Source organism: Rutidosis leptorrhynchoides, chromosome 2 (genome assembly GCF_046630445.1).
Source record: "Rutidosis leptorrhynchoides isolate AG116_Rl617_1_P2 chromosome 2, CSIRO_AGI_Rlap_v1, whole genome shotgun sequence".
NCBI lineage: Eukaryota > Viridiplantae > Streptophyta > Magnoliopsida > Asterales > Asteraceae > Rutidosis > Rutidosis leptorrhynchoides.
In genome coordinates, this window is record NC_092334.1 from 662,514,723 (window position 1) to 662,529,571 (window position 14,849).

The following is a 14,849-nucleotide window of genomic DNA, read 5'->3' on the forward strand; positions in this document are numbered from 1 at the left end:
CCGGCGGTAGCATTGGTAGATATAACATTCTGGTTATCTGGTATATAAACTACTGTCACACTTGATTGTTGGATGTAACCTTTATAAGCATATAGTAGTCCTTGGTTAGTGTTGGTAATGACAATTTGTTGCGAGTTCATTAATGCATAGTTTAGTGCACTTAGCTTGTGTTATTATATAATGATATAGTGATTTGGATATACTATAAACTACATTTCGGATAATTAAGTGGTATGTATAGTGACATTTTGTAGTTTGTGGGTACGACATATGGAAAAACAGAGGGACTTTTGACAATGAAAGACTTGGTATTTCAAAACAATGGCCTTTAGCATCATTGAAGATGAATTTATAAATTAGAGAAGTAACTTTTTGCTACTGTTTTACTGATGCTGCATATAACTATATGTGATTCTTTTAGTTTTTTCTGTGCGATAGGTAATAGGTTCAATCTATTAAATATAAATAATTAAATATATTGTTAGGTTCAATTAGGGATGGCAATGGTCACCCGATCCAGTGGATATTCATCCGATTCTAATGGATATGGATGAACCTAAATGGATATGGATACGGATATGGATGAACGTAAATGGATATGGATATGGATATGGATGAAAAGTTTCATCCATGGATACATCCATTAACACCCGAAATACATATGCATATATATATAAATATCGATATATACATACACATTTACTATTACAAATGTATTTTTCGTTATACATACATTTTGCTTACAACTATATAATGAATAAAGTATTGTATATTATAATAAAACACGTATATATAACAAAATAAACATACAAATTACACATATAATTTGTCATAATATATGTTTGATAGTGTATTCAACAAAGTGTGTTCGATTTTCGACAAACGTTACATGTTTCTGTGGATAGATTTCAGTTGTCATGTTATATTTATTTTTGTTATATTACGTCTTTGTTTTCATCGCATTTTCGAAAATATTATAACTTTTTTTGAATATCCAATGGATATCCATTAACCCGTTTAATCCATTGGATATGAATATGGATGGATGAACTGAAATTAAATGGATATGGATATGGATATGGATGAACAAAAACTAAATGGATATGGATATGGATACGACGTCACCCGATCCATATCCGATCCATTGCCATCCCTAGGTTCAATCTATTAAATATAAATATATTGTTCCTAGATCGTAAACATGCAAATAAGCTTCTTCTTTTTTTTTTTTTTTTAAATGGAGATAGTTATTAATATTTAGTTTTGATACATCTTAGATTTATGACTTTTATGTAGGTATTTATTTAAATTCTCATACTATACTACTAAAATACATAGTATAATATAACGGAGTATAGTATAACTAAGTTGTGTAAAAGGTCTATTTAAATATAAAACTTATAACTAACCTTTTATTACTTTTTGACAATTAAAATTTATTTATTTATTAAACCCGTGTATTCACGGGTCATGAACTAGTTTTAATTGTAGCCAGTTTAGTGATATTTTTGTTGTTATTGCACTAGTCAATTTTTATATCTAGCGTAACTAGCGTAATGTTCGTTTCACTCTCATTTTGTTTACGTTATATTTAGCTATAGCTTGTTTATTTGATTTATAGTTGTATCGATTGTACTTGTTTATCTTTTGATTCGTTCTAATGTTACGGAGTATTATTTTTCTTCATCAAGAAAAGTGATTCGTACGTAACTAAATTTCATTTATATACAATAAACATGTTTTGTGATGATGTAACATACAACGCTTTAAAGCATGTTTGTTTGTTTATGGCTAAAATTTGATTGTGTACAAGATCATCACCATTTTTTCATTACTATTGCTTTTCCCATCAAAAAAGAAAAAAAAATGCCGCGTTATTCATTTCCGATTATCATGCTGAAATATTTATTCTTTTAATGTTCATTTACTCTATATATACATTCCCTACTTTAAAATAGTATATACAATCAAATAATGACAATGAAATTTTAATGTGCAATTTTAAATTATGACATAATTTGAAATTGCATCATCATTATTCGAAATTTTGTGTAGTCATTATCAAAATTAGATAATCTTTATTTGAATTGCATAACCATTATTCAAAATTGCATGAGCATAATTCAATATTGCATAACCATTATTTAAAATTTCATAACAACTATTTAAAATTAAGAATATATTATTTGAAATTGCATATTGATTGCGTAGTCATTATTCAAACTTTAAAACAATAACAATAATAATAATAATGAGGAAAGCAAATATGCGCTTCGTTGCTCGGTGGTTTCAGTTGGTTAACGATCAGTGGTCTTGATCGGTTAGCGATCGTTTTTTTGGACGTTTAAAATATAACGAAATGAAAAAGGGAGTTGAAAAAAGTTGTAAAGAGAAGGGGGGAAAAAGTTGTAAAGAAAAGGTGGTTTCGATCGGTTGACAGGCGGTGGTTTAGGTCTGTTAGTGGTCGTTTAATTGGACATTTAGAAAGGATATTTGAAGAAGACGTAAGTCGATCTCAAGGGGAGTTGGTTTGGTTTCCACAATGTATTCCTTCTCACTCGTTCATAGTTTGGCTTTTCATGGGAGAAAATTTGAAAACACGTGATAATGTTCATCGTGCATGTTTGATATTCATGACCATGTTTTTTACTTGCCCATTTACACACCAGGTGTGGAACGAGATCAAGAAGGGAAGCCAAATTCAAACCGCTTCTATTTATTTTCTTTGGTAGGAACACAATTCTAGAATGTTTAAGAAGCAGACTAGGACAAAGGAAAAGTTGTGTGATGTTAATTATTCATTGTACGACTCAAGCTGAAGACTTGAAGTGGAAGAATACTACTGTGGAAGTTTATGTAGCTTGTAGTGTCCAGTTATAGTTTGTTATGGTTCTTGTTGCCTTTCGTTTGTGTTAGCTTTGGTTTGTTGGGTTTTGAGGCATGTCTCTTGCCCTGTTTTTCAGTTTTCTTGTAAATATTTTTTGAGTCTAATATATTTCACCGGGTACTACTGTTTACCCAAACAAACTTGTTGTGAATAACCAGGTCGAGTAGCATCCCGTTGATGTAAACTGAATGGGTATATGATATTTTGTTGGTTAAAGATACGCCATACAAATCATATCTGATTTATGTCTATACAATAACGGTTGCATGAGACGGCTTGCAAACATCATGAGCAAGCCGACCAATCTGCAAGGCGGTGTTACACATGACTGCGTGAGCCATGTACATTCCGCAGTGTGTACTCATGAAAGTGCCACGTAAGCCTTACACGTCAACCCTAAAGGGTTTGTGCTCAATTCCTAATGGTCAAGCCTATGAGGTCACAACAAGTACTATACCCTAGTACTTGCCTAGGAATAGCATCCTTGTACTAGTCATTCAACATCTTACACATTCTTACATTTTCAATCACATTAATACACACATACTCTGTCAATATAATTCCTCGATCGGAAGTAAATCACATTATTACACACATACTCTGTCAATATAATTCCTCGATCGGAAGTTTTACAGAGTCCTTATCATTTGTTAATCGCCACCACAGATATATTCGGTCTTGGTCATGTGTACTAGTCCTTATCGGAAGTTTTACAGTCCTTATCATTTGTACCAGTGCTTATCATTTGTTAATCGCCACCGCAAATATATTCGGTCTTGGTCAGGGTTTGCACAATTATCGGAGTGCTAACAAGTGATCTCACACCAAATTTACCTACATGTAGCACTCAAGTGTGGGCCTAACCATTCTACGCTTAATCAAATGGAGCAATCCATGTTCAGAATACAATTTCGTACCTACTTTCTACCACAATGTCCGGTAATGACAACGAAAGTTTGTTTCCGGTTCACCATCTTGGGTATGCTTGGTTTTGTAGTCACTCCAATATAGCCGCAAAACGAAGAACGGGGGGCGTCCACGACAAACACTGCCGACAACAGTTTAAAATTTCGAACCATTCAGACGTTGGGCACAAATGAGATCAATCTTTCTGAAAGAAGCGAAAAAAAGTTGCTCTTCGGTTTGTTGGCTTATTAAATTGACCCCAACCAAAAGCCTCAAACAGATTTCACAAACAATAGACTTTCACTTCTCCATTAGGGCCAGAAAAGTCATAGCTACCAAGAAATCATTTCACTGCATTTGGTGAGGCCATATTGTTCCACAGCAATCACTTATACTCAAATTTACTATATAAACATTATGGACCAGATTGACCCACTTGTCATCAAATTTACGATTTACTGTATATATTTATATTCATTTACATCCTTGTTTGTGTATCATCTATTTGATGACGGCGAAAATCACGGATCAACAAGTATGGTAACTAGTTGGAGTAAAAAGACATCATGGTGAATAATCATAAACTCTTGTGCAAAGGAAACCTGCCAATTAGATGACATCAACAGAGAAATATATATATTAACTAAAAAATTCATACAAAATTTTGTGAATTTGCATATGATCTACCATAGCAAGAACTCGAGAATCTTGATAACCAATAATAACAAAATGAAGAAGTAGTTGATAATTCAATGTTAAAATGTTAACCTCTAGCAATAAAGTCGAATGATATTCAAAGTCATCACTAATATAATATGCGAGAAAAAACAAATCACGATGCATGAACAAAAGTGCAGAGTGATGTATTAACTTGTGGTAATATCACATTACCTATTTATTAGCAAGAAACCACAGCTAAAGACATCAGTCTATTGATCAAAAACTATAATGATGATAATGCTAGTATAAGCAAAACTAGAATAGATCGAAAAGGTACAAAAACCTTATAATGAAATGAAATCACTCTAAAATAAAACTTTAGCCACTAATAGAAATGCTGCACTTTAACAAGTAGAAATCCTAAACAAGTCTTTAGCATACCTTTTGCATTCAATCATACTTTATGAAATCCGATTTCTGCTACCAGGAAACAAATCAAATTCATTCATATAGCAAGGTCAGCTTCAATCTTTCCCCATGATTGTAAAGCAGACCCCCTGAGCTGCTTCTTGAAGTTACCCACAATTTCCTTTGCCACGTCAGCTTTCGAATCTTTCACCAACCCATTTACCAGAAGCTTAGTTGCTTCAAATGGAGGGACCCACTTCTTCTGAATAATATCCTTGCATATTTCCAATCCACCATCAAACTCTCCTTCCTCAACCATATGTTTCATCAACGTATAATAACCAAAAGATGGCGCCTTTACATACCCATCACTCACCATTTTCTCCAAAACCTTTCTTGCAGAGTCCAAATCACCGACCTTACAAAAACCGAAAATTATCTGATTATAACTAGAAGAATCGGGCTCCACACCTTTCGATATCATTTCATCCAACAACTTCTTAGCCCTAACACATTCTTTGTTCTTACAAAACCTCAATATTCTATGATTATAAGTAATCAAATTAGGTTCCAAACCTTTCTCATTAATCTGTTTCACAACCATATCAAAAGCAGTCTTTTTCCCATTATCCAAGTAAGCTCCCAACAATACATTATAAGAATCGATATCAGGTTTCACATTACCTTTATTTTCCAACTTCGTAACCAGAGCTTGAGCCTCATCGAGACGACCACCTTTACAATAACCTTTAATCAACAAATTAAACGACTTAACACCAGGCGAAACACCGGTCTTTTTCACAAACTCCTCGAACCTCTGACTAAACTTATCATCATAAATCTTGTTATCTAGCATCACAGAAAGTACCCCACAAAGTGATTTTTCAGTTACACTACATTTACCTCGTTGAAGCATTTTATCGAACAGTTGGAGTGCATTGTCAACCATACCAGCTTGTGAGTACAACATCACAATCCGTAGCCAGAACCCTTCAGAGGCAAGCTGGGACTCAGGGGAATTAGTGATTGAACTGGTTAATATGCGGTCAATTAGGTCAAATCGTTTGGATCGAGACAGTTTGTGAACAGAGAGAGTGAATAAGGGTCTGTAGCGTCTGAAAGGGGGTATTGAAATTGATGATTCGAATAAATTGGCGACCTTGATTGGGTCTTGTTCTGATTTGATTGCAGATTTCAAAGCGCGAAATGATGGGAAAGGTGTAGAAGAAGAAGAAGAAGATGATGATGATGATGATGATGATGAAAAGGTTCGTATTGGGGTTTGTTGGGAGATTGAAAATCTGGTAATTCTAGAAATGTACGCTGCCATCGTCATTTTATGTGAATGATTTGGGAAAGAAGAAGAAGAAGACGATGCAAATAAAAGGAAGTTGAGTCTGTGTGTTGGGGTTTTTTTCAAGATTTTAGAACCCTAAAACGGTAGCGGCACTATCACAATACACTTCCAATAACCGAGTGACAAACTCTTTCTATCATTTAATTCAAATAATCAACAATAACTTTAATTTAATATCAATATCTATATCTATATCATATAAATTTTTAAAATGATTATGTCAAAAATAAGAATTATTCAAGCTCAAAAAAACTAAATAAAATAAAATAAATTTTCTAAACCCATCATGATGATGTCATTAAAATAATTAATTATATTTAATAAATAAATTAACATGTTCATTGTATAATATTTGAAACATTATGTACAACGTTATGATAAAACACTCTTTTACCATATGTACAATATTTGAAGCATTATGTACAATTTTATGGTAAAACACCTCAATGAGTATATGTACAATATATGAAACATTATATACAATAAACATCTCCATGACCATATATAATTTAGATAGAATCTTTGTTATAATTTAGATAGAATCTTGAAGAATTTATACCTGGTTTTTATACTAGCAAGCTCAATCTATTGAACATTATTTGACATCAACAATTTAATCACATCCAGCACCTTAATATATCTAGAAAATCATGACAATGTAATCCATTTGAAACTCATAATTTTATAAATTTGATATCAAAGTTCACACCAATTTAGATGGGGTATAATAACATATTCGTTAGCTAACTTTCTTAATATGATTTTGGTGATGGTGGTGGTTGACGATGACAATGGAGGTTTATTTGAGCGGGGTTAGATTTACGAAAAATTTTAAAGACATATAAGAAAATAATTAATAAAAAAAATAGAAAATAAAAGATAAAATTATAAAAGTAAAAAGATGAACTTTTAACCATTTAACATAAATCTCTTATTCATCCTCTTTCTTTAACCAATATCTCATATTCATCTTCATTCCAGCAGATGTCAACCCCTAATTTAAAAAAAAAAAAAAAAAAAAAACAAACTCGGATCTCGCAACTCAGATTCCGGAAAACATATTGGCAAGGGGTCATTTCGGCAACTTGCTATCTTATATGGAAGAACCGTAACTCAGCAATTTTCAAGAACAAGTGTTGGAGCACCCCGAATGCTTTGATCGAGATTCAAATGAAAACTTTTGAATGGATTGCGAAGAGGATTAGAGGGAAAGCTATCGATTGACATATACTTGGTACAATAATCCTTCGTGTTATTTAGTTTAATTGTAAAATTTTGAGACTTGAGATTATGTAACGATGCTATCATAGCATCTTCTTGTGAATTTGCTTCTAATTTTGGAGCTCCTTTGTAATTATGTTTGTGATAATAAAAGTCTACCTACTTTTTCAAAAAATTCCAAAAAAAAAAAAAAAAGAAGAAAGAAAAAAAAGAAAAAACAAACTCAAATCTATTTCAATAATATATAAATATGTGTGTTCAATCCTGATTGGCCAAAAGAACAGTCACGAACCCATCATTTTTCGTCAATATATGACTAACGTTAACATGCGTGAGGGACTAACGATGCGTTAATCGGCGTTACTTTTCGTCAAAAGGTTCAGGGTGGCTAACGCCAATCTTTTGAGACTCGGTTAACACAAGTCTAAAATAAGTATATAACCGCTTTAAAACTCTATGATTCGGTTAAAAATTTTCCTTGAGTATTATTTTTGGCGAAATTCAATTTAATTTAAGTAAACAAATAAACAACCCTTAAACCCTCACCCCCCTTCTCCCTCCACACCGCCGCTGCAACCCGCGCTGCCGCATATCATGACCATCGAGAAGACTTGACCTTAAACCCTATGCAGCCTTCTTTTATCAGGTTATTAACATCTTACCGTAATTTATATATTCTGTATCCCTTCAATTGTCGTTATATATCATCACTTGCCCATATAAATATCTCTGATATATCATCAGACTCATCTTCTTCTGATGAAAACAATAATACCCATTTACTCTGTCATCCTATTAATCAACCCAACAAGTTTACAGTTCTTGAAACCTTACATAAGTTCAAGAATCAACCCAATATTGCATTATCATTCATTACCCAGTTAAAAGATTCAAACTTTAATCATGATGTTGTAACTTACATGGCAGTTATTAGGTTTTTGTGTAAATGGGGTATGGATATTAGGTTATATTATATGTTTATGGATGTTGTTGTGAAAAATAGTAATGGTTTGGTTTTTAATTTCGATATTTCGGATTTGTTAGAAGTGTTGATTGAGGAGATTAAGGTTGATGATAATCGAAATTTAGTAAAAGCAGTTTTTATATTGGTTAAGGTGTATGCAAGTGTTGGGAGATTTGATGAGGGTGTAGATTGTTTATTTAAGATAAAAAGGAGTGGACTTTTGTTTTCTACGAATACGTGTAATTATTTGTTGAATCAAATGATTTCGTTTGGTAAGTTGGATATGTTTGAGTCGGTTTATATGCAATTAAAGAGGAAAGGTTTGGTTCCGAATGTGTATACGTATGGGATTTTAATTAAAGGGCTTTGTAGGAAGGGTTGTTTGAATGAAAGTTTGGATGTTTTTAGAGAAATGAAGGAGGCTGGAGTTGAACCTAATGATTTTACTTACGGTACTTATATCGACGGGCTTTGTTCAAATGGGAAGCCTGATCTTGGTTTTGAGTTAGTTAAAAGTTTGCGGAATTCAAATGTGCAGGTTAATCTTTATGCTTATATTTCTATTATTAGACGTTATGTGAAAGATTTAAGGCTGCAAGATGCAGAAAGTGTCTTTCTTGATATGAAGAACGCGGGAATTGTACCTGATGTGGTTTGTTATTGCACGCTAATTCAAGGGTATTGCCAAAAAGGGAATATTCTTACGGCGTTAGCTCTTCATAATGAAATGAAGTCGACGGGTATTAAAACTGATTGTAAAATTTTGAGTGCAATCATGCAATGTTTGTGTCATTTGGGTATGTTAGTTGAAGCTGTAGACCAATTCATGGATTTTTTAGAAGCGGGACATTTTCTTGATGAAGTATCGTTTAATATTGCGATTGATGCTTTATGTAAATTAGGGAAAATGGATGAGGCAATGGCGTTGTTGAATGAGATGAAACGTAAGAAAATGGATCCTGATGTTATGCATTATACCACTTTGATCAACGGATATGTTATTTTGGGTGAAACGTGGAACGCGTTTGATCTTTTTGAAGAGATGAAGGTTAATGGTGTGAAACCCGATGTTATCACTTTTGATGTGCTTGCGGGCGGGTTTTCAAGATGTGGGCTTTTTGACGAGACAGTCGGGCTTCTAAATGAGATGCGGGCCCAAGGTTTAGAACCCACGAGTGTTACACATAGTGTGGTCATTGAGGGGTTATGTAAGGGAGGAAAAGTGAAAGAAGCCGAACACTTTTTTAATAGTTTGCAACTGAAAACATTGGATCATTACGCTGCAATGATGAACGGTTATTGTGAAGTAAACGATGCTGAAAATGCTTTTGAAATTTGGTTGTCTGAACCAGGGCTCGTCGTAAAACGTTCATCTTGCTTAAAACTGTTAAGTTGCCTTTGTGCAAAAGGTGATACGAAAAAAGCTCTTGAACTATTTCAAGCTCTCGAGGCATCAAATAATGACCCGTGTAAGATGCTATACAGTGAACTCATATCCGCGTATACTCGTGTTAAGAATATGAAAATGGCTATGTGGGTTTTTGAGAAAATGATAGAAAAAGGGTTAATACCTGATGCGGTTACATACACGATGATGATAAATGGTTATTGTAGGGTTAATTGTTTGAAGGAAGCTTATTGTCTTTTTAACGATATGAAAAACAGGGGCATAAAACCTGATATTATTACCTATACGGTTTTGCTTAACGGTGACTGTCGAAAGGAGGATATGTTGAGAATTTGCAGTGAAATTGAAGAAACGGGGTTAACTCGTGATGTTATATGTTACACCGTTATGATTGATAGGCATTGTAAATTAGATAATTTACATGATGCCGTTTTGCTGTTTGATGAGATGATTGATAGGGGTCTTCAACCAAATACGGTGACATATACTGCGCTTGCGTGTGGATATTATTCTCAGGGGCATTTAGATGAGGCTGAAACACTTATTAATGAGATGGTATCAAAGGGTATGGAACCAAATTCAGGAACTTGGATTGATTTTTTGTCGGTGAAGGTGAAGAAAGGCAACTTTAGGCGTTAATATTGTACCTCATACACGTGCAATCATGGTATGCATAAGGTTTTTTTTTTTTTTTTTTTTAAATGTTGGTACATGGTTTAATAAATTTTCTTGGAATTGTACATTATACACTGTCACGGATTAATCTGGTTAGACCGCGTACACCAGAGTAAAAATACTCGCTCACCTGGTAACCCGAACTGGGAAAACCTTATTATATTATATGAAGTACATGGTTTTATACTTTACTTGTTCGAGTACACTATTTCACTATTTGCTAAAAGAAATAAACTTTGGCATAGGAATAAGGTGCATCAAGATGAATGCTATTGCCTGAATATTCTCAGATTGTGATAAACTGACTGAATTCCAAAGGTTAAGGTATTATTTTTAACTGCTTTTGCTTTTTATGTTTGTCTCACTTACAATATCAGTTAGTTATATCCTGACTGATAGTGCAGGTGTTTTGATCTGTACGGAGTTGGTATGCAGGAGTTCTCAACACCAAAGCTGTTGAAAGGAGCTCAATCTTAAGGTAGGTGTGATGTATTACATCGTGTTCGAGTTTTTAGCATTTGCAAATTATAGACTGAATTTAAAATTATTCGAAGTTAAAAAAGTAATCCCTTCGTCCCAATTCTATTGTCCGCTATTCCTTTTTGTGTTGTACCAAATTAATTGTCCACTTTTGTAAATATAATATAATAATGAGTTAAAGTCCTTTTATATTGTTATCGTTAATGTATGCATACAAGACAAAAAATAGATAAAAATAAGGGGTAAAACTGTATATTAATTATAGTAAAAAACCTCCGTCCCAAAATAATTGTCTTGTTTGACTTTTTAAAGTCTTTCTTTTAAAATTTCAACTTTAAATATTTTAAATTGTGTTATATAATATTTGATGAACGTTATATGAATGGATCCGGTTTTACAATGTGATTACATTGGTATAACTTTCGTCAAATATGATATAACACAAACAAAGATATTTAAAGTTGAAGTTGTACATGAAAGACTTAAAAAGTCAGAGTAGGACAATAATTTTGGGACGAAGGGAGACATTTCCCAAATTGCCTGTTTTTTGTCTGTGAACAATTACAATTAAATTGGGACATAGGGATCTTATACACTGCATTACCATATAATTGAATTTATAGTATGCACTTTGAGGAACCATTTGGTTTTCAGGGTGATGCTAACTGATCTCCTAAAAGTCATGGTAATATTTTGTGATGGAGACGCACCAATTTATGTGAAGTTTGTTGCAAAATGCGGTAACAGCGACAGTTGAACTTAATGGCACAGGCGATCAAGTGTTTGATGGAATATCAATATATGCAAACACGCGCATTCTGTATCGAGAAGCAGATGTACGAAAGTAATGATATGCGGGTACATATACATAGAATGTAATGTGTAAATTTAACAACATGCATATAGGTGTATTATAAAATATATAGACAGAGTTATATCTTTAATACTGTTAATAATTAATAATGATAATGATGTCATAAGGTTAGTATTACTTTTGTTTTACACATTTTGCTTATGCTGTCAACCCTAACAAATCAGAATCCACCAAAAGTCCCTCATATTGTACTACAGTACTATTTATAGTCTGTTTATTCGGAACACGTTTCATTGTACAACGTTTTCGATTAGAATTATTGGGTTGTTTTGAGTATTCGCTAAAACATTATTGTTTTCTCTTTGTCGACTTGGTGAATTATGCTATTTTATCTACATGTTGGTTATATAAGATTCACATTTTGATTAAATAACATTTGTCAACTATAACATATCATTTAACAATTTTTCCTTTAAAATCCCGTGAATCCACGGGTCTCTGCTCTAGTATTTGTTTGAAAATATTACTCCTTTATTTTCTCACTTGCCTGTACCACGAAACAACTTTTGTTTTGTAGCTTTCACTGATTCGTGGTTATCTCCGGTCATCGGTATCTCGCCGGTGGCCGAAGGTTCTCCTTTCTTTTTTCTTTTTCTTCGATCTCCTCAGATCTATCTTTCATGTCTCTCTTCTTGGGCTTTCGAGTCTCGGTGAACTTCCGGCGAGCTTTTTCGGTGACAGGCGGCGAAAGCACATGTGCTTTCTGTTTTCCGTGGTTGTCTCTTGGTAGGTCCTCTTGTCTCGTTCGTTTTTTCTTGAAGTGCGACTTGTTTGGCTTAGATGCCGGTTTCTTCTTTTCCGGCTGGGGTTTTTTGCTGGAGGGTCCGCCGGAGTTGTTGGTTATGGGTTTGTTGACCAGCTGTTTTCGGTAGCTTGAAGGTGGCTACCGGCGGTGTTTGATTATTTTTTCCGATCGACACTTTTTGGCTAGATTGTCACTGGTAGTTATGTTAGCGGCCGGATTTGTTTTCCGGTTACTGTTCCAGTGATTTTACGGCGGGTACCCGCTGTTATGTTTTTTTTTATTTTATTAGTGTAGCATTAAGTTCCGCTAGTTATAGCCTTGGTTTTAATTGGTTACTAGATTAAACGGGTTTGTTCACCCTGTTAGTGAGCCGTTTCGTTTAGTTAGTTTTGTTGGACTAGGGCTTATTGTTGGATTTTTTTGTAACGGTTGTACTTGTTGATCTTCAGATCCGTTCTAATGTTATCGTTATTTTGCTAAAAAAAAGGTATTTAACCGTTTTCAGAGATAAAACGCACCTCGTTAGGCGGCCCTAACGAGGTCCAAATTTAATAAACAAATAAGTTTTGTGACCCTTGTCACAAAACGAACCCATTAAGCTAACAATTAAATATTAACAAGTAATAAATTAAAATCACATTAAAATGTATTTAAAATCACTTAAAGGGCGGAAAGGTCAAATCCACCTAGGCACGATTCGAGGGTGTTACACCAAAACATTGAGCTTCATAATCCCCACCTCCTCAATCATCGATTTCCCCCCCTCCCCCCCCCCCATAGACTTTACAAACTTATTCGCAACAGGAGCGAAATCAATAATATTTTTTAGACCCGCACCATGATCATTGGCCACAACTTCTTCGACGTTGACCATTCCACATCTGAAGTTTGAAGTCCCCACAAAAGAACTCGGCCCAATATCGTTAGATTCGTCTTAAAGAATATTCATCGAGTCGAACACCAGATTGCTGACCAAAATATCCTTATATAAGGGTCTGGGTGATGACTGCAACTCAGGAGATGTGATCGACAGAACTAAACTCGAATTGGGAACCAACTCATTGACATCGATAGTACCACAAGACCCTTCACAGATTGAGCCGCAAGAACAACCCGACCCATTTGAGGTTACGCATCTCACAATAGAAGCTTGGCCCCGATACCGTGGCCCAAAAGATAAATTGAAATTTCTGGCACAATTTCATCCATGTTCGCAGCAACGACGGATTTTGTGGCGAAATTAGAATGCACTTGCACAGCTTTATCAAACCGATAAAAGTGATTATCATAAGATTCCAAGCTGACACTTTGGATTTAACCGGCGACAATATCATTAACGATCCAATTACTACCTAAATCGGGCTCAACAATCGGAATAGCATCCCCGAAGCAATTCGCACGATTTGCATAAGCAAAGGAGTCCAACCGAAAACCTTTAAGGTAAAATTGATCAAGATTATCGAAACTCAAAACCTCATTTACACAGATAAAGAACGAATCAGACGAAACATTGTTGTATCCTCCTCATTCACGTTAATACATGAACTACTTCAAGTTGAGACTCCTTAGATGAAACGCTATTCATGTGAATCACCTTGCCAAAGGAATAAGCAATATCCTTGATATTCTCTATTGAGACATACTTGGCCGGAATTTCTGAGAGGGAAAGCCATGAAAACCTAAAGAAATAGTTAACACGTGCACAGAAAGGTTCGATCATAAAAGTACTATTTCTATTTTCTATTTTCTTTGCACAATAAATGAAAATATTTGTAGGCGTATGTCACAACCCAACAAATTTGTGGCCCAACCCACTAAGATTATAACCCAAATCATGGAAGGCCCAAGAAGCATATGGAAAATATCTAGAATTCTCTCCTTGATTCTTCCATGGAATGGTATGGAAACTCCATAGATATTTCTAGGTCATGAAGTTTCTAGTACTTAGATCATAGCCATTGATTTAGTTTAATCATAGCCATCCATTTTGATGTAAGAGTAGTATAAATAGGGGTGGCCTCATTTGGCACACCACACCTCAAATCTCAAACATTCTCTCTTGTAAAGCATTCTCAAGCAATATAAGTATTTTCTTCAATTCCACTTGTTCTATAATATTTTCTATTTTGGTTACTTGAATATTTATAAGGTCCGAGTAAGGCTGACTTAGTAGAGACTAAGTGCCGCACGTGAGCTTATCGAGATAAGTCCGTGACATTTGGTATCAAGAGCAAGGTCGATTCAAGGAGATGGCAACCGAGACC

At 34.3% G+C, this 14,849-nt stretch overlaps 2 protein-coding genes across 6 annotated transcripts; one reads left to right on the top strand and one right to left on the bottom strand.

The window, feature by feature from the left end:
• Positions 1-4,604: 4,604 nt before the first annotated feature.
• LOC139893870 (pentatricopeptide repeat-containing protein At1g11630, mitochondrial-like) lies at positions 4,605-6,322 on the bottom strand. The gene has a single exon (XM_071877057.1). It carries the CDS (start codon positions 6,195-6,197, stop codon positions 4,959-4,961), a length of 1,239 nt encoding a protein of 412 aa, XP_071733158.1. The 5' UTR covers positions 6,198-6,322; the 3' UTR covers positions 4,605-4,958.
• Positions 6,323-7,944: 1,622 nt separating this feature from the next.
• Positions 7,945-12,017, top strand: LOC139893871 (uncharacterized). 5 transcript variants are annotated; one of them, XM_071877058.1, is made up of 4 exons: positions 7,945-10,478; positions 10,732-10,810; positions 10,891-10,964; positions 11,621-12,017. In XM_071877058.1, exon 1 carries the CDS (start codon positions 8,066-8,068, stop codon positions 10,448-10,450), a length of 2,385 nt encoding a protein of 794 aa, XP_071733159.1. In that variant the 5' UTR covers positions 7,945-8,065; the 3' UTR covers positions 10,451-10,478; positions 10,732-10,810; positions 10,891-10,964; positions 11,621-12,017. The 5 variants fall into 5 exon arrangements, with proteins under 5 accessions (XP_071733159.1, XP_071733161.1, XP_071733162.1 ...); XM_071877060.1 differs by having other exon boundaries at positions 10,739-10,810; XM_071877061.1 differs by lacking the exon at positions 10,732-10,810 and having other exon boundaries at positions 10,864-10,964.
• Positions 12,018-14,849: the final 2,832 nt, after the last annotated feature.

Coding starts and splice junctions, on each gene's coding strand:
- LOC139893870 (XM_071877057.1), bottom strand. CDS start 6,197: ATGACGATGGCAGCGTACATTTCTAGAATTACCAGATTTTCAATCTCC.
- LOC139893871 (XM_071877058.1), top strand. CDS start 8,066: ATGCAGCCTTCTTTTATCAGGTTATTAACATCTTACCGTAATTTATAT.